Source organism: Haliaeetus albicilla, chromosome 11 (genome assembly GCF_947461875.1).
Source record: "Haliaeetus albicilla chromosome 11, bHalAlb1.1, whole genome shotgun sequence".
NCBI classification, from domain to species: Eukaryota; Metazoa; Chordata; class Aves; order Accipitriformes; family Accipitridae; genus Haliaeetus; species Haliaeetus albicilla.
The window spans coordinates 42,315,751-42,337,632 of record NC_091493.1 but is presented as its reverse complement, the minus strand read 5'-3'; the positions used below and the strand labels follow the sequence as shown (position 1 = coordinate 42,337,632).

Here is a 21,882-nt window from a genome sequence, read left to right as displayed (position 1 = left end):
GATCCTCTCGGCCCCGTACCCCTCCTCCCCCGCCGCCATCGGCAGTCCCCCCCCGCGGCACAGACCCTTTCCTCCCCCGCCCCACCGCAGCCCCCCCCCCCGGCCCCGGCTTGCCCCCCTGCACCCCTAATGACCCCCCTCAGTCCCCAATTACCCCCTCAGCCGCCCCCCCCCCCCGCGGTCTCCTTCACCCCCCCACCCCCCACCCCACCCCGGTCCCGGCCGGGCCTCCCCCGCCCGCCAGGCCGCGCGCCGATTTCCCCGCCACCCCCGCGTTCCTGCTGGGCCCGTACCTGCCGGGGGGGGGGATCCCGGCACTCGGGGGAGGGGGGACGGTCGGGGGCGGGGGCTCAGGGCGGCCTCGCGCAGCCGCGGGGCACCGGCGCTGCCCGGAGGGAGGGAGCGCGGCACGCGGGCGCTGACCCCCGCCGGCCACCGTCCGCCCCGCCGCGGGCACCACGTGAACGCGCGGGAAGGACAGCGCCGCGTCACGTGGGCCGGAGGCGGGGCCACATGGGGAAAGGGCGGTGCTGCTGCGCGCATGCGCAGAGTTACCCCCTCTGCACTGCAACGCCGGACTCGAACTCCCAGCGCGCCCCGCGGCGCGGGCCGTACCACTGCCGGGGGAGGAAGGCCTCCCCCGCGCACACCCGACCAAGGGAGCGAAGGACGCCCCCGCCGGCAGCCTCCCCCCTGCTCAGCGCCGGGTGGGCGGCGCCAGCCGGGTCCCGCCAGGTCGGGGAAGCACTGGGCGGACTGGGGAGTCAGGGTGCGCTGGATGGGTGAACCGGAGCGATCGCAGCGCACGGGGGAACTGGGACCACAAACCCGTCAGGGTCATCTGCTGGAGTTTGCCCCAGGAGGGCCCGGCCCCGCCTGCCCCCCCCACACACCGGAGGGGTGGCATAGGCTGCAGGTCCCAATCCCCCCCCCCCAGCTTTACTGGGGGGAAAAAAGCCAATAATGGTGAAAGTTTGGCGCTGGGGGGGGTGGTAAATAAAGAGTTGACAGCTGGAAGCCTCAGAGTCAGTCGGTGTCATGGCCAGGGGAGGCTGTACCCCCCCAGCAGGTGACAGCATGGGGTAGGTTGTGTCACCCCATCACAGCAGTCTCAGCGTCTCACCCCCAAACACCAGGAGACCCCCAAACCCGGGGTAACAGTGTGGGGGGTGGCCCCTTCCCCAAAAACACCCACAAGTCGCTCGGCAGCTCCGAAATCTCCGAGGTCTTTAATGCTGCGACAGCGGCCCCTCCGATCCCGCCTCTCCCCTCCCCGTTTCTCCGCCTTCTACCCCAAAACCACCCCCCCACACAGGGGCCGGGTGGGGGGAGGAGTGGCGACGGGTCCCAGCAGGCGGCAGCGGCGGCAGTTTGCCGGCCGGCGTCAAGTCCTGGTTGCCGGCGGGGCAGAAGCGGCGGCCCTGGGCGCGCGATCGGTATTTATAGATATAAAAGGGGCGGGGCCAGCGCCTCCCCCGCCCTTAAATAAGTATATACAGGGGCGAGTCCGGGCGCGGGCGCTATTTCACCAGGGGCCGGGTTTTGTCGTCGTCGCTGCACTGATGCGCCTTGTACTTTTTCACCTCCGCCATGTACTTGGCCCAGGCGTCGCCTTTACTCGTCAACACCTGCAAGGAAACAAGGGGAAAACAAGGTCGGTGAGCGCGGCACCCCCCGGCAGCACCGCATGTCCCCCCAGGAGCCGTCGGGAGTCCGGGGACACCCACCTCCTCGTCCGTCTTTTGCTTCTTGGCCACCACTCCCGTCTTCAGGGCCAGCTTGTTCCCCCCTCGCCGCCTGCCCACCTGGGGGAAGGGACAGAACTGCCACCGTTACGCGCGCCGCGGGGACCGCGCCGCCCCCTGCACAACGGAACAGGAGGGACGTCCGTCAGACCCCAGCCGGCAGCCGTCCGTCCGTCCGCGGCGGGCAGCACCGCGGGGACCCTGCTCCTGCCGTCCCCTAGGGCAGGGGTGACGTCCCCCGGGGAACAGTGGTGTTGGAGCAGCTGAAGCCGCCCCCATTCCCCAGGAATGGAGGATTTTGGTGCAGTTTGATGTGGTTCAAGAAGAGACAAGAAAAACCCAAAACCAAAAGGCAGCACGACAGGAAGCCCCGAACAGCACTGAGGTGCCCCCAGGACCGCTCCAGAAAGCAGCGGCGTGGCCCCCCCGGGACGTGCCCCCCCAGCTCGGCGACCACAGGTGCCCGCGGAGCTCCAGGGCCCGGGCCCCGGGGCCGCCAGCCCCGCTGAGGGCCCCGGTCCCAGTCCCGGCCCCGCTCCCAGGAGGTGCCGCTGGCAAAACCGGGGCCTGCACTCACGCCCGGGGAACCGGCTCGCCCGGGGAAGCTCTCCCGCGGCAGGCCGCCGCTGCCAGGAAGAAGCCGCCGCCACCCCCGGAGCCAGCCCGAGGGCCCTGGTACCCCCGCGAAACCCTCAGCCGGGGCTGCCGCGGCGGGCGGGCAGGCCGGGCAGCAGCAGGGCCGGCGGGAGCGGGAGGAGGCCGCGGGCCCCGCATCCTTACGAAGCTGAGGGCGCCGCCGCTCCTCTTCGAGCCGTCGGACGGGCGGTGCGGGCCAGGCCCGGCGCCGCCGGGGGCCTCCGCGGCCGCCGCTGCCGCCGCCGCCTCACGCTCCCGCTGCTGCTCCGCCTCCATCTTCCGCTTGAAGAGCTCCAGGAAGCTGCCGTCGTTGGCGAAGACGTTCACGCCGCCGCCAGGCCCGGGCGGCGGCGACGGGGCCTCCCCTTCCTCGCCGTGCGCCTCCATCTTGTCCGCCGCTAACGCCGCGCCGCGGGGGACGCCGGGAAGTGCGCGGCGCTGGGAGATGACGTCAGCGCGACGGCCGTCGGGGCGGCGTTGCCTGGCAACGCGCGGGTCGCTCGCCGCGCTGTCCCGCCCCCCGCCGGATCGCCAGGCGCGGCCGCCAATCCGCCGCAGGGGGCGCGACAGCGCGGCGGGGCGGCGACCAATGAGGGCGCGGGCGGGCCGGCGGCGCGGCGGCGCGGCGGAAGATGGCGGCGGCGGCGGGCGGGTGGGGGCCGGAGGCGGAGGAGTTCGAGGACGCGCCCGACGTGGAGCCGCTGGAGCCGACGCTGGCGAACATTATCGAGCAGCGGAGCCTCAAGTGGATCTTCGTGGGCGGGAAGGGCGGCGTGGGCAAGACCACCTGCAGGTGCGGCGGGGCCGGGCCGGGCCCCCGGGGGGTGGGGATCGCGCCGGGATGGGGTAGGATCGGGCCCCCGGGGCGGGGGGGGGGGATTGAACCCGGCTATCCTGGGGTGGGGGAACCGGAGCAGACCACCTGGCGGGAGGGGGGATGGGACACATGCAATCGGAGCGCCTCGGGGCAGGGGGCGGAATTGAGCTGGAGCCCCTCGGGCAGAAGGCAGAACCAGTCCTCGGTGGGGCCACCCCCGCGCGAGGGGCCGTGGCGGGGGAGGGGGAGCAGCTCCCCAGCCAGGGAGGCCACCGGGACCCCCGCCGGCAGCAGCCCCCCCCCCGCCGTCACTGCTGTCCCCCCCAGCTGCAGCCTGGCCGTGCAGCTCTCAAAGGTGCGGGAGAGTGTCCTCATCATCTCCACCGACCCTGCACACAACATCTCTGACGCCTTCGACCAGAAGTTCTCCAAGGTCCCCACCAAAGTCAAAGGCTATGACAACCTCTTCGCCATGGTGAGTCTGGGACGGAGGCGAGAGCCCGCCCCCCCTGCCCCCGCCATGGCCCCTCTCACCCTCCGAACCCCGACAGGAGATCGACCCCAGCCTGGGGGTGGCGGAGCTGCCCGACGAGTTCTTTGAGGAGGACAACATGCTGAGCATGGGCAAGAAAATGATGCAAGAGGCCATGAGCGCCTTCCCCGGCATCGACGAGGCCATGAGCTACGCTGAGGTGATGAGGTGAGCGGAGCTGTATGGGGCTGGGGGGGGCCTGTCGGGGGCTGATTTTTGGGGTCGTGACCCTGCTGACACCCTCCCCCCCCCCCGCTGGCCCCGCAGGCTGGTGAAGGGCATGAACTTCTCGGTGGTGGTCTTTGACACGGCACCCACTGGCCATACGCTGCGGCTGCTCAATTTCCCCACCATCGTGGAGCGGGGCTTGGGCCGCCTCATGCAGATCAAGAACCAGATCAGCCCCTTCATCTCCCAGGTGAGGACGGGGGCTGTGGGGACAGGACCCCCGTGGGGTGGATGGCATGTGTGGCCTCAGGGGATGGATCTCACCGCCACCTTCCCCAGATGTGCAACATGCTGGGGCTGGGGGACATGAATGCTGACCAGCTGGCCTCCAAGCTGGAGGAGACGCTGCCCGTCATCCGCTCCGTCAGCGAGCAGTTCAAGGACCCGGTAAGGCCACCAGTGGGGCAGGGAGGCTCCTCTGGGGGGCATCGGGATGCCAGGAGAGGGACGGGGATGCCAAGTAGGGGAGTGGGGACGCTGGGAGAGGGATGGGGTCAACAGAAGGGGGACAGGGATGTGGCCAAGCTGGCCCGTGCGCATTCCTGTGGGGAATCCTCCGCCGCGGGGCCGGGCAGGGATCCCTCCAGGGTCTCTGTGCCGGACAGCTGGGTCTGCTGAGGGGATGCTGAGAGCGGTGTCACCCTGAGACCAGTGTCGCCGACCGTGGTGTTGTGGTGTCACGCTAAGTGTGGTGTGGGGGCTGGGTTCGGCAGGAGCAGACAACGTTCATCTGCGTGTGCATCGCCGAGTTCCTCTCGCTCTACGAGACTGAGCGGCTGATCCAGGAGCTGGCCAAGTGCCGCATTGACACCCACAACATTGTGGTGAACCAGCTCGTCTTCCCCGACCCACAGCGGCCCTGCAAGATGTGCGAGGCCCGGCACAAGATCCAGGCCAAGTATCTCGACCAGGTACCGCCCTGATGCGGGGGTCCATGGCGCAGCGGCGGGGGCTGGGGGGCTGAGTTTGGGGAGCCTGGGAGGGGGTCAGGGCGGGCATTAACTTTTGGGGAGCCCAGACGCCTGGGACCCTGTCTGGCTCTGGAAGGGGAGGGGATCTTGGGTGGTGGAATTTGGGGAGCCCGGATGTCTGGGACCCTCCCCAAGGCCATGGGGGGGGTGCTGTGGGGGTTTGGGGGCCTGGATGCCTGGTTCCCTGCCCCCTGGCCCACTCTCCCCACAGATGGAGGACCTGTACGAGGATTTCCACATCGTGAAGCTGCCACTGCTGCCCCACGAGGTGCGGGGGGCCGACAAAGTGAACACCTTCTCCTCCCTCCTGCTGGACCCCTACCAGCCCCCCAGCCCCAAATAGCCCGCCCACGCCCCCCGGGGGGGGGGCAGCCGATATTTATTTCCCCCCCCCAGGAGGGGCAGGATGGCTCTGCCCACACATCCCCCCCACCCCGCACGCAGCCCCCACCTCCAGGCTGCAGCCAACCAGCACCGCGGCCCCCTCCCCGGGCTGCTCTATTCCCCCTCCCTCCCTGTCTGTCCCCCCCAGGCCGGGGGGGCAGAGACGGGACCCCCCAGGGGACCTCGTGTAAATAATAAACTCGGGAAGCGGAGAGGCGGCTCTTGGGTGTTTTGGGGGGCCTGGACGCCTGTGTTCACTGCGTGGCACTTGGAGGGGGAGGGGTCCTGGACACCTGGGTCCTCTGGGGGCCGCGGGGCTCAGCCTGGCACTGGGGGGGTGACGTCAACACTGGCTGGCACCAGGCCTGGCGGGACGCGGGGACCCTCATTAGCGCTCGAGGCGGATTAACGGGGCACGGGGAGGGGGAGGGGGGCAGCCCGGACGCCGGGCTCCCCAGCGTGGTGGTGGGGGGGGTCTGCAGCAGGGGAGGTTGGGGCCCAGACACCTGGGTCCCAGGGGGGGATGACGGGGCTGCAGCAGCCGGGCTCTAGCGTTTTGTGGGGGCTGCATGGCGATGGCCCCCCCCCACCCCACACAGGTCTGGCCCCATGTCCCATGTCCCGCTGTGATCTGTCCCTGCGACCCCGCTGCTGGCACGAGGCCGTGGGGCCGGAGCCAGGCCAGCCCGGGGGGGGACCCAAGCGTTTGGGCCACCAACCCCCCCCACCCCAACCCTGCCTCAGTTTCCCCCCCAGGGAGGGGGTGGGCTCAGGACTTGCCAAACCAGAGTGGCCGCTCCCCTGGGGGTTACAGGGGAAGGACCCAGGCGTCCGGCCTTCCCCCCCCTCCTCCTCCAGGGGACCCAGGCATGTGTGTGTCCCCCCCCAGCCCCGGGGCAGGGCCAGCCCCAGGACGGTATTTAAGGCCCCGGGATGGGGACGGTGGCCCCAGACCGGCGGTGGCTGCCCCAGCTCAGGTCTCCCACAGGTGAGGGGGGGTATGCGGGGGGGAGTCCCTGCCCAGCCTGGGGGGGTGGGGTGGGGTGGCAGTGCCCCATGGTGTGTCCCCAGGGTGTTGGGGTCCCCAGGCTGTGCCTCGTGTCCTCTGGGTATCGGTTCAATGACCCTCCCACCAGGTGTGTGTGTCCCCCCCCCAAAGGGTTTTCATGCCCCCAGGGTCCCGTTTCTTCGTCCGCAGGGTTTTGCCGTCCCCAGGGCGCTGCCCAGGTGTCACCGCGGCCGCGATGACGGTGACCTACACCTCGCGGGTGGCCACCGCGCGTTTCGGGGGCTTCTCACAGCTGCTGCTGCTCTGGCGCGGGAGCATCTACAAGCTGCTCTACCGGGAGCTGCTCCTCTTCCTCGCTGCCTACCTGGGGCTCAGCCTGGCCTACCGGTGCGGTGGGGGGCACGTGGGGGGGGACTCAGTGTGCGTGGGGACATGTGGAGGTGCAGGGAGTGCATCGGAATGGGGCTATGGGGACACGCGGGGTGCGGGGGTGGGGTCATGGGGATGGGGGGACACGGGTTGCATGGAGACATGGTACCTTGTACAGCAGGACACAGAGGGGGGACACACGCAGCTGGAGGGAGGGGCTGGGTGAACCCCCCCCCGGTGTCCCCCCACGTGTCCATTCCCCCCTCGCCAGGTTCCTGCTGTCGGAGGCGCAGAAGCGGCTCTTTGAGAAGCTGGTGCTCTACTGCGACAAGTCGGCCAACCTCATCCCTGTCTCCTTTGTCCTCGGTGAGAGCCCCGGCCCGCCCAGGACCCCCAGACCCCGCCCCATGACCCCAATCCACCCCCCTCAAGACCCCCCAGGCCACCAGTGTCCCCACAGAGCGTCCCCAGACCCACTAACCTCATCCCTGTCTCCTTTGTCCTTGGTGAGAGCCCCCAGTGCCCCTCCCTGTGTCCCTAGCTCCCCCCCCTCCAGTGCCTTCTCCCAGTACTCCCACTGTCCCCAGTGCCCTTGTCCCCCCCATGACCCCTCCCAGCGTTCCCAGTGTCACCAACTTACCTCAGCACCTCCACCCAGTGCTCCCACTGCCCCCTGTGCCCCAGTTCCCCCACCTCACCATGTCCCCAGTGCTCCCAGTGTCCCAAACTCTCCCCAGCGCCCCCTTCCCAGGGCTCCCAGTGCCCCCAGAGCATCCCAGTCCTGCAGGTTTCTACGTGGCGCTGGTGCTGGAGCGCTGGTGGGGGCAGTTCCGCAGCGTCCCGGCACCGGATGGGCTGATGGTGGCCGTGGCGGGCAACGTCCACGGGGCCGATGCACGGGGCCGCATCCTGCGCCGCACCCTGATGCGATACGGCAGCCTGGCTGCGCTGCTGGTGCTGCGCGCCGTCAGCACTGCCGTCTACAAGCGCTTCCCTACCACCGACCACCTCGTCGAGGCTGGTGCGTCCCTGCTGCCCTGCTGTGACCTCATCAGGGCACGATGATGTCATCAGAGGGGGTGACATCAGCACAGGGGCAGTAACGGGCCAGTGGGACCAGCAGAAGGGTCACGGGGGGGCACAGGGACCCCCTGGGGATGGCATCATAGCAGTGATGTCACCGTAGGGCACCCCACTGGGGACGGGAATGGCATCACAGCAGTGGTGTTGCTATGGGGGTGGTGATGTCATCACAGAGGCAGTGATGTCATCATGGGAACTTCATGGGGCTGGGCATCAGGTTCCCCTAACCTCTGTGCTGTGACAACAGTGGGGCACCCCGATATCACTGGGTGTCAGTGCTGCTAGGCACATCATGGGGCAGCGGGTGATGTCATGGGGGCTGGCGGGTGACATCACGGGGAGGGCAGATGGTGACGCTGGCCCTGCAGGGTTCCTGACACGGGAGGAGCGGCGGCGGCTGGAGGGGCTGCGCTCGCCCTACAACAAGTTCTGGGTGCCCTGCGCCTGGTTCGGGGCACTGGCGGGGCAGGCGCGGCGGGAGGGTCGCGTGCGTGATGACTGTGCCCTCAAGCTCCTCATGGAGGTACCCCCACCCCCCAAGCCCCCTGACTCCCCCCGGGCCCCCCTGAGCCTCCCCAACCTGCCTGTGCCCCCCCTCCCCAGGAGCTGAACCGCTTTCGGGGCCACTGCAGCCTCCTCTTCCACTATGACTGGATCAGCGTCCCACTGGTGTACACCCAGGTGGGCACTGGGAGCACTGGGAAGGGAGGGGAATGGCAGGAATGGGGACACGGCATGGGGTGGGGGGGGGAGAGGGGAAGGGGGGACTGGATAGGGATGGAGGGACACGCAGAGGACACAGGAGGACACAGACAGGGATGGGGGGACATGGAGAGAACCCAAGAGGGATGGAAGGATGTGGCGGGGCCTGGATGGGGATGGAGGGACGTGAGGGGACATGAAGGGACATGGGGGGGTCAGGACAGGGATGGGGGAACATGGGGGGACCTGGAGCAACACAAGGAGACATGGATGAGGATGGAGGGACATGGGAGTACATTGACAGGGATGGACACAGACAGGGACGTAAGGACATGAGAGGACGTGGGGGGTCACGTTGGTGGGTGACCGTCCCCCCGCTGCAGGTGGTGACCATCGCCGTGTACACCTTCTTCGTCACCTGCCTGATTGGGCGGCAGTTCCTGGACCCAGCCCAGGGCTACGCAGGGCACGAGTTGGACCTGGGGGTCCCCGTCTTCACCCTCCTCCAATTCTTCTTCTACGTGGGGTGGCTCAAGGTGGGTGGGAGGGCTGGGGGGGGGGGGGGGGGGCGGGGGACACATGGCAGCCCTGGGGACACGGTGGCCCCGCCGCAGGTGGCCGAGCAGCTCATCAACCCCTTCGGCGAGGATGATGATGACTTTGAGACCAACACGCTCATTGACCGCAACTTCCAGGTATCCCCGTCCCACTCCCACAGGGCACCCGGGGCGGGGGCGGGCGGCGGGGGGAACCCAGGCATCCAGGAGGGGACCCAGGCATCCGGCGGTGGACCCAGGCATCTGGCCCGCAGGTGTCAATGCTGGCAGTGGACGAGCTGTACGGGGAGGTGCCAGCGCTGGAGCGGGACCGGTACTGGGACGCCGCCAGCCCCCGGGCACCCTACACGGCCGCAGCCGCCCCGCTGCGCCAGCCCGCCTTCCGTGGCTCTGCCTTCGATGTGGCGTGAGTGGGGACAGGACCCCCCCACCCCAGGACCCCAACCCCCCCCCAGGACCCCCTGCCTCAGATCCTACAGCCCCCCAACCCTGCTGGGAGGGGCCCTGGGGAAACCAAACAATTCCCCTGGGGTCCCCCAAAACCACAGACTGCCCTAGGGACCCCCACCAAACCCCATTGACCCCCAAACTGCCCCCCAGATGCCCTCCAGCCACCCCAAGACTTCACCAGTTTCCCCAAAACTACCCTAGAAACCCCTACCCGAAACCCAAAACTGCCCAGAGACCCCCAACTGCCTCTAGGGACCTCTACTTTCCCCCCCCATGGCCCAGCCTGGGACCCCCCCAAAGAAAGTCCTGGGGGCTGGGGGTGTCCCTGACATCTTAGGAGGGTGTTGGGGGTGACCCCAGGTGCCCAGGGGGAGGTTTGGGGTGACCACCATGTCTCTGGGTGGTTTCGGGTGACCCCAGCGTCCTGCAGGCTGGCGAAGGAGGAGATGCAGTTCCAGCCGCTGGAGGACATTGGGGAGACCCTTGGGGACACCCTTGAGCCCCCTCCACGGCCACCCCCAGGCACCTTCACCCGACGCTTCTCCCTGCTCCGCCGCAAGAACAGTGCCAGCTCTGAGGGGGGGCTTGGCCCTGAGCCCCCCCCGGGGGCCCCCCCTGTGCCTGCTGCCCCAGGGGACGGGGATGGGGACAGCCTCGGGGGGGACACAGCCGTTCTCCTAGGGGATGCCCCGGGAGGGAGCAGCGGCTCCCACGACCGCTGGCTCCTGCACCCCAGTGCTAATGACATAGTTTAAGGCGGGGAACTCCAAAACACCCTCCCCAACACAGCTAAGCCTGTACAAGCCGCCCATGAATCCCTGTTGGGAATAAACCCCCAGGCCTGAATCCTGTAGCTTTATTGAAAGGATTCTGGGGGGGGGAGCAGGAACCCCTGCCCCACAGAAAAGGGGTACAAAAATAGAAGTACTAAAAGCCCCCCCAAAGAGGGGTGCAGGGCCTTGCCCCCCCCAAGAGAATGGGGGGCAAGGCTGAGCCAGTAGTATCTAAAATGGGACCAGCCCAGAGAAGGGGGGGGCCCCCCCAGGCCCCCAGTCAGCGGTTGGGGGGGCGGCCATGGGGGGGCCGGGTGCGGCGGGCAGCTGTGGCCAAGCGCTGCTGGGCTAGGAAGGACTGAACCCCCCCGGGGGGGGCCCGTGGCCCCACTCCCTCACTTGCCTGCTGCTGCAGTGCCAGGCCCTGGCAGAGGGGACACACGGGTTGAGTGTCGGACCCCCCAAACCCACAGTGCCTGGGGAGGACATAAGGACCCCCAGCACCAAGCCACTGACCGCTTCGAGTTGATGCATTTACCCCACCAAATACCCCCCCAATTACAGCCCCCCCAAATACTTGCTCTCTCCCAGGGTATCTTCTCCCCCCCCAGAAGTATCTATAACCCCCCCCAGGGGTACCTGCTCGCCAAGAAGTACCTATGGCCTCCCCAAGAGCATCTGTACCCACTACATGGTATCTGCTGTCCATGAGAATATCTGTGCTCCCTCCCACAGCCTTTGCCCAGGGGGCATCCATGCCCCCACCCCCAGGAGCAGCTGTCCCCCCCAGACCCCTCCCATCGCTCACCATGTTGTACCAGGCGGTGACGAGCAGCTGCTCCTCCCGCTCCCGCTGTGCACGGCTCCGCTCGCAGTCACTCTGGGGGGGGCCAGGGAGGGTTGAGCCAGAACTGGGGACCCCCGGACACCCCCTCCCAGCCCCCCCTCACCTCCAGGTGCCGGATCAGGGCATCCTTCTCCTGCAGCTGGTTCCGGAGGGCACAGAGGGCGGGGGCCACCGTGGGGCCAGGGGGCTTCGGCTCCAGCGCCCGCAACACCTGGTGGGGTTGACAGCATGGGACCCCAAACCCTGACACGGAGTAGGCCCCCCAGGGTCCCGTCCCCTGCCAAAGACCCTCTGCCCTGCCAAACAGCCCTGGGGGGTCCCAGCATCCCCCCCAGATACCCCAGGGCTCCTCCCCAGCCAAGAAGAGTCCTGAGCACCCTCCCCGAGATCCTCCCAATGGGTCCCAGCCCCCCCCATGCACCCAAAAATGCTCTGAGGAAGGTCCCAGACCCCCCCAAACCCAGGGCTTCCCTAGAGCCCCAGAGCCCCCCATGCACCCAAGAGACCCTTGGGGAGAATCTTAGAGCCCCCCCCAGTATAGCTACGATATTCTTGGTGCTTCTCACAACCCCTCCAATACCCCACAACAGCCCTGAGGGCCCCCAAGCTCCCTCAACCCCAAGACCACCAGGGTCCCTGAGCCCCCCAGTGCTCCCAGGGCAGCTCGGGGAGGGGTCCCGGCCCCGCACCGTGCGGGCCCCCCCAGCATGCCAACGGCAGCGCTGTTCCAGGACGTGCAGGGTCTCCTCCCTCCGGCGCAGGCTGCGCTGCAGCTCCTCCACGTCCTGTGACCCTGGGGGGGGCATGAAGAGCAGAGCGGGGTGGGGGTGGGGGGACACAAAAAGATCAAGCCAGGGAGGCTCCCACACCAGCTCTCTCCCCCTGGAGCCGCAGTCTGCCTGAGGGAAACTGAGGCATGGTTCAGCTCCTGCCACCTCTCTCTTCCCTGTGCCCCCCCCCCCCCCGCAACACGCCGACCCCCCCTGGACACCCCGTACCGCTGCCATCCCTGCGTGGCTCCAGTTCCTCCTTCCCTTGCAGCTCTGCCCCTGCCTTGGGCAGCTCCTTGCTGGGAGACCGGGGAGGGGACACAGGTTGGGGATGGGCTGTCCCGTCCACCCACCCCACCTGGGGGGCTCAGGCTGGCCCCTTCCCCCCCACACTCACAGCTCCTCCAGCGTCTCCTCCAGCAGCAGCAACTGGGGGGAATGAGGAGTGAGGGGGGGCTCCCAGCACCCCCAAAGCCTAGGGGGGCCTGAGAAGCCCCTGCCCCCCCAAAATCCAAACCCTACTTGCCCTCAGATGCGGAAGCCATACTAAAACTACGATGTCCCCCAAACCATCAGAATTCTCCAATACAATGAGAATCCCCTAAGAACACTGAGACCCCCCCCAAAACAAATAGCAATGTTTTCTCACGTCCCCAAATCCCCGATCCCTCAAGGAAGCCCGCACCCCCCCACCCCACTCACCTCCTCTGTGGTGTCCCCCTGATCCTCCAGCACTGTACGCAGCTCCGCCACCCCCGTGGACTCCAGCCTGCGGGTTGGGGGGGTGTTAGGGATGCGGGGGGGCCTGGGGGGGGGGAGCTCGGGATACCATGACCCCCCCCCCGCCCCCACCTCTGCCGGTCGGCATCACGCAGCTGCCGCTGGAGCTGATCCCGCTGGAGCCGGAGCGTCACCTCCTGTGCCTGCAGCCGCCGGTTTTCCTGCTGCAGCTGCGCCACTGTCTCCCTGGGGGGTTCGGGGGGGTCAGGGGATCTGGGGAGGGCCCCAGGGTTGGGGACCCCCCCTTGCACCCACCTCAGCTCCGCTGGGAGGATTTCGGCTGCTAGGTTTCCTGCTGGGGCCGTCCCCTTCTCCAGCACTGCATGTGGTGGTGGGGGAGATGGATAGTTGGGGGGGGGGGTGAGAAGTGACACTCCCAAACTGCACTCTGTGGACCCCCACTGCACCCCAGCCCCCCCAAAGCCCCCCAAACCCCCCCCAGGGTTACCGCCCCAGCCCAAAACCCCAGCCCTGAGCACGGATTCTCTGGTGTCTTGCACGAGGGTTGTGCTTAGCAGGATCTCCCTTCCCTGCAGGGTCTGTCACCTCCCCAGGGGGCTCTGTATCCTTCCCCCCAGGGTCCCCCACCCACCTGCCTGGCAGCTCTGCTGCACCTGAGAGCAGCGCAGCTCCTCGTTGGCCTCACGCAGAGTGTCCCGCTCCTCCAGCAGCCGCTGTGAGCGAGGGATGTCAGCGGGGGGACACAGCCATCCGGGACGGGGACCCCGGGCATCCGGGGCCAGGGCAGGGGGAAGGACACCCCACCCACCTCCTTCTCCTTGTTCAACGCCTCGAACTTCTCCTGCAGGTTCCTGAACTCCACCTGCCATTTCTTTGCCCGCTGCTCTGCCTCTGCCTGCTGCCCACTCAGCTCCTCCACCTGGGCAGGGCCACAGCTGACCACACCCCCAGCCCTTAGCCCCGCCCTGGGAACAGCCCCACCCACCACACCTTCACACCTCTGCTAGCATCCCCTGCCTGACCCGTAGGTGGCCCCACCCCTGCCCACCTGGTCCCACCCCTAGCTCCACATAGCCCCACCCCCTTCCCTGGCTCCACCCACCATCGGTCACCCTGCTGGGGATGGCCCCACGCACCTCCCCATAGGCCACGCCTCTGCTGCATGGCCCCGCCCCACCTATGCCACATGGGGAGGAACCTATAGACATAGCCCCGCCCCTTCCCCGAAGCCACACCCCCTCAGTCCCAGCAGCATTGGGACCTGGACCATGTTGCTCCACCCCGGCCCAAAGCCCCGCCCCAACCGACCCCTGCAGCCCCGCCCACCTAGCCACAGCCCCGCCCACCTGCCTGCGGGCAGCCTCCAGCTGCGCGCAGCCCGCCTGCGCCCGGCCCAGCTGCTGCTGCAGCGCAGCGGCGCGGCGCAGCTGGGCGGCATGGCGCTCCTCCAGCGCCCGCACCCAGCGCCGCAGGTCGCCTGCCGCCGCCGCCCGGCCCCGGTACGCTGCCACTGCCGCCTCCAGCCGCCCTGCACGTGCCGACGATGCCCTGCCGGACGGGCAGCACCGCTGACCCCCTCCCTGCGCCAGCAGCACCAGGGGACACGCCCATAGGGGTGTCCGGGCAACCCTGTCCCCCTGTGGGACCCCAGCCCACCTCAGCACGTCCATCTCATCGCGCAGGGCCCGGGCCTCCCCGGCCAGGCCGCTCAGCTCCTCTGCTCGTGCCTGCAGCCCCCGCGCCTCCCGCTCCAGCCTGTTGCAGCGTGCCCGCAGCTCCTCCTTCCCGCTCTCCAGCCTCCGCAGTGGGGACCCCGGTGTCAGGGGCACCCCCACGGCACAGGGATGTGGGATGCATCTTGCCCCCTCCCCCGACCCCCACTTTTTTCTCTCTGGCACAAAACCCAGACCCCAGAAATCGGGGTGACCCCCCTGCTAAGGGAGCCAGGCACCCGGGCTGGCCCCCTCCCCCTGCCCAGGGGACCCAGGCATCCGGGTCCTACCGGTAATTCTCCTCCTGCAGCTGCTCCACCTGTGTCTGCAGCAACAGCAGCTTCTTGGTGGTAGCACCAGCGGCGTCAGCCTCCAGCTGCGCCTTCTCCTCCCGCAGCACCCGGTTCTCCTCCGCCAGGCTGCCCTTCTCCTCCAGCAGCACCGCCACCTGCCCCGCGCCAGCAGGACCCAGGTGTCCGGGAGGAGGCCCGGGTGTCCGGGTTCCCATCCCAGTGGAGTCTCGCTGTGTGTGTGCACCCAACCCTCACAGAGGACAGCAAAAAATCCTCTCCCACTCAGCATTACTGCTTTGGGTGCCCTCACCCCAGCTCTAGAAATGGGGAGGGAACAGCACTGGGGGACCCAGATGATCGGGGGACCCCTGCACCCACCAGGAGGACCCAGCCATCCAGGCCCCACCTGCTGCTCCAGTTCAAGGCAGCGCTGCTGCGGTCCCCCGGCCTCCTCGGGCTCCTCGCTCAGAAAGTAATAGCGCCGTGACTGCAAAAGGAAAAGACGGGGCGGTGTCAGTGCTGGGGGGTCACCCAGACACCCTCAAACCCCCTCAACCGCTCTCTTTCCCTCCCCAACAATCCCCAATCTACCCCAGCCTTGGGGCTCCCTGCATCCCCCCCCGCCAAACGCTCCTACTGCAGTTGTCCCCCACCGACCCTGGCCTTGCTCCCCTATCCCTGCACCCAGCCCCCCCAGTCTGCCCCCTATCCCTCTACCTGTGTGTCGAAGTTCCCATACATCTCAACCGCCATCGTCTCTGACGGCTCTTTATCCAAAAGCTGTATGAAGGAAAAAAATCACAAAATGGGGTTTGGGGGGCTCTTCAGCTCCCCCCATAACCCCCACGGCTTCCCCAAAATCCCCCAAGAACAACCCCCAAAAACCTTCCCACAGAGCCCTCTGGCCCCATTCACTCTCAAGCCCCCAAGATGCCCCAAAATCCCCCTGAGCCCAACCCACAGGGACCCCCAACCTCTCCTGACCCCCCTGACCCGCCTAGGGCCCCCAACACCTCCTGGGGAACCCCAACAGCCCCCTGGGGACCCTCAAACCACTCCCACCTCCTGGATGGCCGTCATCACCACGTGCTGCACCGACTCCTCCAGTGTCATGATGCGCTGGATATGTTCTGCAAACGAGAGATGTGGGGGGGTTAGGGGGGTCAAGGGGCATTTCAGGGGGGTGGGGGCCCCCCAGCCCTGCACCCACCTTCCCGCCTCTCGCAGCTCACAGCGCACCCCAGCACCAGCCGCACCAGTTTGCCCAGTTGCTCCGGGTCAGCGTGCTGGGCTGCCAGCGCCACGTCGGGCACGTGCTGCTCCGCCACCGCCTGGCCCAGCACCTGGGGGGCCGGGAAGGGGGGGGCAGGGTCAGCCTCCCTCTGGGGAACCTCCCCACCCCAAAATGGGGGGCCCGGATGCCTGGGTCCCCCACGCACCCCCACACTCACATCCTGCCAGTACTCCAGGACGCTTTGCAGCACCTTCCGCAGGTTGCTCACCTGTGTGTGGGGGGAAAGCTGGGAACCCCCCCCCATACCCCCAAAATACCCTCCCGCATTGCTGTGGCCCTGCCTCAAGTTTCCCCGAAACGGCCCTCCCCAACTGAATCCCCCAAAACTCTCCCAATCAGCCCCTGCATTGCATCCCCCAAAATGCCCCCCCCAAACAAGCTGCCCCCAGACCCCCCCAAACCAACACTTCCAAAACCTCCACTCTCCCTTCTAACTCCCCAGAGCAGACCGAAGGCTGAGAATGATCCCCCAAAACACACACAGAAGTGTCCCCCCACAAACATGCCCCCCCCAATACGTGCCCCCCCACCTTCAGCCGCCAGTTATCCTCAGCATCATCCCGGATCCGGCCCAGCCATGTCTCGTTGAACCACGAGGCGTCGCTGGGGGGCACAGGGTGGTTCCCAAAATCAGGTCCCCTCCCGCCACGCTGCCCCCACCTGGGGGTGCCCCAGACCCTTTGGGGGGCCCTAAGGGTGTCCCCAAAGTGGGGGGGCCGTGTCCCCCTACCACTCACATGCTGTGCAGGACGTGGGCGAGGGCCACCCCACTAGCCAGGTCCTGGGGGGAGGCACAGGGCGAGGGGGGGGCGAAGGTCTGCAGCTGGGGGGCACAAAGGGGGGGGGTCAGGGCATGGCCACCCCCGAAACAGCTCCCCTGGACCTGCTCAGAGCTGAGAACAGACAACTCGTGTCCTGCCCCCCCCCCCATACACCAATGCCTCCCTTGCAGACAGGGGAGCCCCCAAACCTGCACAAGCCCCCCAAAGCACTGCAGGGAGGGCAGGCCCCCCCTTTTTACCCTCAGCAACATTCTCCTAGGCATAGGGTAGAACGCACTGGGCTGCCCCCCCCCGTTAACCCCCCCACATTAGCTGGGGGCAAAGGGCACCAGGTGGATCACTGGGTGCTGGGGGGGGTCACAAGGGCTCAGCAGGTACCCGAGAGGAATCACAGGGCCTGGGGGGGGTGGGGAGGTGTCACAGGGTGCCGGGTGTGCTCGGGGGAGTCACCAGGCCGCAGGAAGAGCCTGGGGGGGGTTCAGGGGGTACGGGGGACCTGGCAGGGAGATCACACGGGCGCGGGGGTGCCCGGGGGGGTCACACGGGCCCGGCAAGGTCTCGGGGGGTCCGGGGGGGTCCCAGCCCCCCCTTACCCAGGTGAGCAGCGGCCCGCACGCATCCCGCCCCGCCGCCGTGGCCGCCATCTCAGGGCCGATCCGCCAGGGGCACCGAGCCGCGCCCAGAGCGGCTGCACCTGCCTGCCCCGCCCCCTTCCGGCCCCGCCCCTGCGCTCTCTCGGGACCGGTCCTCCTGGGCTACAGAGTCGTGGCGAGAGAGGCCTCACCTGCCGACCACGCCCCTTTCCGGCCCCGCCCCGCGGCCATCTTGGACCCGGTCCTCCAGGGCTACAGACATGTGGCCAGAGCGGCCTCATGGGGCGCCCCGCCCCTTTCCGGCCCCGCCCCGCGGCCATCTTGGACCCGGTCCTCCAGGGCTACAGACATGTGGCCAGAACGGCCTCATGAGGCGCCCCGCCCCTTTCCGGCCCCGCCCCGCGGCCATCTTGGACCCGGTCCTCCAGGGCTACAGACATGTGGCCAGAGCGGCCGCAGCGGCTCTCCCCGCCCCTTCCGGCCCCGCCCCCGCCGCCATATTGGAGCCGGTCCTCCAGGTCTACCGAGATGTGGCCAGAGCGGCCTCAAGGGGCGCCCCGCCCCTTCCGGCCCCGCCCCGCCGCCATCTTGGACCCGGTCCTCCAGGGCTACAGACATGTGGCCAGAGCGGCCGCAGCAGCTCTCCCCGCGGCTTCCGGCCCCGCCCCGCCGCCATATTGGAGCCGGTCCTCCAGGGCTACCGAGAGGTGGCCAGAGCGGCCTCATGAGGCGCCCCGCCCCTTCCGGCCCCGCCCCGCCGCCATTTTGGACGCCCCCGGTCCTCCAGGGCTACAGACATGTGGCCAGAACGGCCGCAGCGGCTCGCCCCGCCTTTTCCGGCCCCCACCGCCATCTTGGAGCCGGTCCTCCAGGGCTACAGAGTACCGCGCCCAGAGCGGCCTCATAGGGGCGCCCCGCCCCTTTTCGGCCCCGCCTCCGCTGCCATCTTGGGGCGGTCCGCCTGCTCTCTCGAGCTCCGCCCAGAGGGGCCGCCCCTGCAGGCCCCGCCCCTTTCCGGCCCCTCCCCGCCGCCATCTTGGCACCCAGCACCGCCCCTCCCGGCCCCGCCGCTGACTCAGCGCCGCGTCACCGCCCGCCCCCGCCCCTCCGGCCGCTCCCGTCTGCTTGGCCGGGCCCGCCCCGCCCCGTCGGGGACCGGCAGCCGCCAGGTGCGGGGGGGGACCGGGGAAGTGGGGGGGGGCTGGTGCCGGGGCCATGCGGGGTCAGGCCGGGCCGTTTCCCCTGCGGGGTGGGATTGGCGGCACCGCCCCCGTGACGTTAGCGACGAACTCGGCGACTCCGGTTGCGTCACCGGCGTGGGGCGTGGGGGGGGGGCGGCGGGAACCGGCCCCAGGGGACCCAGGCGTGCGGGGGGGGTGTCAGCGGCATCGCCATGGCAACGCTGGCGCTCGCTGCTTCTACCCCCGCGGCGGCACTTCCGGTTCCGGGACGGGGGGAGTCCGGGACCCCCCCCCCATGCTCCCACTGCAGTTTGGGAGAGCCCCCCAGCACGCCCAGTGCAGTCCTGGGGATATCCCAGTGCTCCCAGTAGAGCCCTGGAAACCCCCCAGTCCTCCCAGTAGAGCCCTGGGGACATCCCAGTGCTCCCAATGGAGCTTTGCCCCTGCCCCACCGTGTCCCAGTACACCCCCAGTGCCCCCAGTCTGGCCCCAAGACCCTCCCAGTGCTCCCCCCCGGTTGTTGCCACCACTGTGAGCCCAGGCGTCCGAGCCCAGGGCATGCTGGGAAATTCCCACCCCGCACGGCCTCCGGGTTCCCAACGGACTCCTGGGTCCCCCTGAGCCACCCCTTCCACCACCCCCAGCCTCGCTCCACCCCACCCTCGGGTGCACGGTCACTCCCACCAGTTAGTCCCAGTCCCCCCAGGACTCGCAGTTCGCGGGGGGGAGGGTGGGGGTTGGCCCAGATGCATGGGTTCTCACCCCACTGGCTGTGGTGGGGGGACAGTGCCGGATGCCTCGGTCCCCTGGGGGTGGGGTTCACAGGGCCTGGCCCTGGACGCCTGGGTCCCCTGTGCGGGCAGCCGCCCCCCCTGCACCGGAAACCCGGTGGCAGCTGCGGCCGTTGGGGCTGTTGGGCACCCAAAGGTGATGCCAAGTGAGAGGTGCTGGGGGGGGGGATCCTGAGACCTCCCCGGGTCCAGGCCCCCCCGCGGCCCCCCCGGGCCCAGGCCCAGCCCCTGCAGCTGGAGGACCCTGGCATCGGGGTAAGAGCTGCCACCCCCCCTCCGTTTCACCCCACCCCCGACTTCCTGCTCCCGCCACTTCCTGGCATGGGGAGGGCGCAGCTGGGGGACCACAGCATCCAGGTCTAACACCCCCCCCCTCGCCTCAGTTTCCCCCATGGGGAGGTAGAACCAGGGCAGGGGGGCCCGGGACACCCGGGTCCCCAGGGGTCACGGCAGGGGGTCTGGCCGGGCCTGATTCAGGGGCTGCTTGTGGGGAAGGAGAAGTCAGGAGGGAAAATGAGACAGCCCCAAAATCCCCTAAAATCCAGGGTGGGGGCGGGGCCCGGATGACCAGGTCCCCCCTGGAAAGCCCCGGGGGCTGCCGGCAGCGCAGGGCATTAGCATGTGGCCGAGACGAGGTGGGGGGACCCCTGTGCCGCCACCCCACACACGTGTCCTCATGTGTGCACACGTGTGTGTGTCCCTGCCCCGCCCCGGCAGGCCAGGACACGCCGCTCGTTAACCCGCGTCTGCCCCGCCCGGACGCCTGGGTCCCCCGCCGGGCAGGGGCGTCCTGGGGGACTCAGGCCGGGGGGTCCCGTGTGCTGAGCGCGGGTGTGCGAGGCCGGGGCGCGGGGAGGGAAGTGACTCATGCGTTGCCGATGGTGACTCAGGGATGGGGACTGGACCCAGGCGTCTGGGCGCCCGTGGGGGGACCCAGGCATCCGGGCGCCCGCAGCACGGGAGCTGACACGCATGGGCACCATGTGAGCTCGTGCGTGTGCACAGCCCTGACATGACATGCGTGTGCTCTGCGCTCGCCCCAGCTCTGGCGTGGGCTGGGATCACACGCGTGTGCACCCAGACCTGTGCTGGGGCCTGTGCTTGCACACGTGTTCACCAGGACGTGACCAGAGCCTGTGCTCACATGTGTGTGCACCTGGACATGTGCTGGGGCCTGTGCTCACATGAATGTGCACTGGGATGTGTGCTGGGGCCTGTGCTCACACACGTGTTCACTGGGACACAACGAGAGCCTGTGCTCACACATGCATGTTCACAGGGATACGATCAGAGCCTGTGCTCACATGTGTGTTCACCAGGACATGACCAGAGGCTGTGCTCACACGCATGTGCACCGGGACACGTGCTGGGGCCTGTGCTCACATGCGTGTGCACTGGGATGTGTGCTGGGGCCTGTGCTCAGACTTGCATGCACTGGGACGTGTGCTGGGGCCTGTGCTCACACATGTGTGCACATGGACACGTGCTGGGGCCTGTGCTCACACACGTGTTCACTAGGACACAACCAGAGCCTGTGCTCACATGCGTGTGCACCTGGATACATGCTGGGGCCTGTGTTCACAGACACGTTCACTGGGACACAACCAGAGCCTGTGCTCACACATGCATGTTCACAGGGATATGACCAGAGCCTGTGCTCACACGTGCGTTCACCAGGACATGACCAGAGTCTGTGCTCACATGCATGTACACCAAGGACACGTGCTGGGACCCACGCTTACACGCGTGTGCCCTCCCAAAGCCCCGCCCACGTGTACCCCGTGCACATGCCGGTGCTGCGTGCCCCCCAATATGCCCCCATGTCTGTGCTCACTGGTGCGTCCCCCCCCTTGCACACGCGTGTGTCCCCCCACCGTTACACACACACACCCCGCTCCCCCGCAAGGCCCCGCCCCTTCCCGCACGGAGGCGTGTCCCTTCGCGGCGGGGGGGGCGTGTCCGGCGGGAGCCGCAGCCAATGGGGCCGCGTTTCCGCCGCGGGCGGGTATAAGGCGGGCGGGCGGCGCGGCGCGGGGTCGCGGGTTCGAGTCCCGCTGCTGCTTCCGCGCCTTTCCCCGGTTGGGCTGCATGTGCGCGCGGATGGAGCCGCCGTTCTACCGACCCGCGCCCTTCCCGGGCGGCTTCTGCCGGCCCGAACCCGACTACGGGGCGCTAGCGGGAGCGCTGCCGCCGGGGGCACCCCCCGAGCCCTTCCGCGGGCTCAAGCCGACGCCCTGCCCCGACGGCGGCTTCTTCGGTAGCGGCGCTGGTACCGGCGGTTTCTTCTACCCCGGCCCCGGGGAGCGCGACGGCTTCACCGGTAGCTTCGCGCAGGCGCTGGACGAGCTGCACCAGCCGGGGCCGCCCAACGTGGCGCTGCCGGAGCCGTCGGGGCTGGCGGCGGCGGCGGGGGCAGGAGGAGGAGGAGGACCCTTCCCGGGGGTCCCCGGACCAGCACCGGAGGCGGAGGCGGCCGAGCCGGGCCCGGACTCTCCGGAACGGCTGCAGGCAGAACGACGGCGGTTGCGGAACCGGCTGGCGGCGAGCCGTTGCCGGCGGCGGAAGCTGGAACGGATCGCCCGGCTGGAGCAGCGCGTCCGTGGGCTCCGCGCCCAGAACGCG

The 21,882-nt window shown here is 68.8% G+C and overlaps 4 protein-coding genes across 9 annotated transcripts; 2 read left to right on the top strand and 2 right to left on the bottom strand.

The window, feature by feature from the left end:
• Positions 1-1,210: 1,210 nt before the first annotated feature.
• TRIR (telomerase RNA component interacting RNase) lies at positions 1,211-2,813 on the bottom strand. Its single transcript, XM_069797394.1, has 3 exons — positions 2,526-2,813; positions 1,728-1,805; positions 1,211-1,628 (listed from the first exon to the last, which is right to left on the bottom strand). Exons 1-3 carry the CDS (start codon positions 2,766-2,768, stop codon positions 1,521-1,523), a joined length of 429 nt encoding a protein of 142 aa, XP_069653495.1. The 5' UTR covers positions 2,769-2,813; the 3' UTR covers positions 1,211-1,520.
• A 185-nt stretch (positions 2,814-2,998) lies between these two features.
• On the top strand, positions 2,999-5,525 carry GET3 (guided entry of tail-anchored proteins factor 3, ATPase). Its single transcript, XM_069797380.1, has 7 exons — positions 2,999-3,174; positions 3,526-3,673; positions 3,750-3,898; positions 3,998-4,148; positions 4,238-4,345; positions 4,672-4,869; positions 5,141-5,525. The coding sequence occupies exons 1-7, from the start codon at positions 3,014-3,016 to the stop codon at positions 5,270-5,272; spliced, it is 1,047 nt and encodes a 348-aa protein (XP_069653481.1). The 5' UTR covers positions 2,999-3,013; the 3' UTR covers positions 5,273-5,525.
• A 978-nt stretch (positions 5,526-6,503) lies between these two features.
• On the top strand, positions 6,504-10,330 carry BEST2 (bestrophin 2). Its single transcript, XM_069797370.1, has 9 exons — positions 6,504-6,709; positions 6,963-7,057; positions 7,479-7,712; positions 8,143-8,297; positions 8,378-8,455; positions 8,860-9,012; positions 9,091-9,171; positions 9,288-9,439; positions 9,914-10,330. The coding sequence occupies exons 1-9, from the start codon at positions 6,558-6,560 to the stop codon at positions 10,236-10,238; spliced, it is 1,425 nt and encodes a 474-aa protein (XP_069653471.1). The 5' UTR covers positions 6,504-6,557; the 3' UTR covers positions 10,239-10,330.
• A 129-nt stretch (positions 10,331-10,459) lies between these two features.
• HOOK2 (hook microtubule tethering protein 2) lies at positions 10,460-17,410 on the bottom strand. 6 transcript variants are annotated; one of them, XM_069797361.1, is made up of 22 exons: positions 17,289-17,410; positions 16,651-16,736; positions 16,444-16,516; positions 16,071-16,121; positions 15,830-15,962; positions 15,682-15,749; positions 15,337-15,399; positions 15,026-15,106; positions 14,617-14,774; positions 14,271-14,411; positions 13,961-14,162; positions 13,423-13,533; positions 13,246-13,327; positions 12,909-12,972; positions 12,726-12,839; positions 12,576-12,642; positions 12,271-12,302; positions 12,102-12,172; positions 11,793-11,896; positions 11,207-11,314; positions 11,065-11,136; positions 10,460-10,680 (listed from the first exon to the last, which is right to left on the bottom strand). In XM_069797361.1, the coding sequence occupies exons 1-22, from the start codon at positions 17,337-17,339 to the stop codon at positions 10,537-10,539; spliced, it is 2,076 nt and encodes a 691-aa protein (XP_069653462.1). In that variant the 5' UTR covers positions 17,340-17,410; the 3' UTR covers positions 10,460-10,536. The 6 variants fall into 6 exon arrangements, 1 of the variants encoding a protein (XP_069653462.1); XR_011326972.1 differs by having other exon boundaries at positions 10,579-10,680; positions 11,207-11,896; XR_011326973.1 differs by lacking the exon at positions 16,651-16,736 and having other exon boundaries at positions 10,579-10,680; positions 11,207-11,896; positions 17,289-17,408.
• Positions 17,411-21,882: the final 4,472 nt, after the last annotated feature.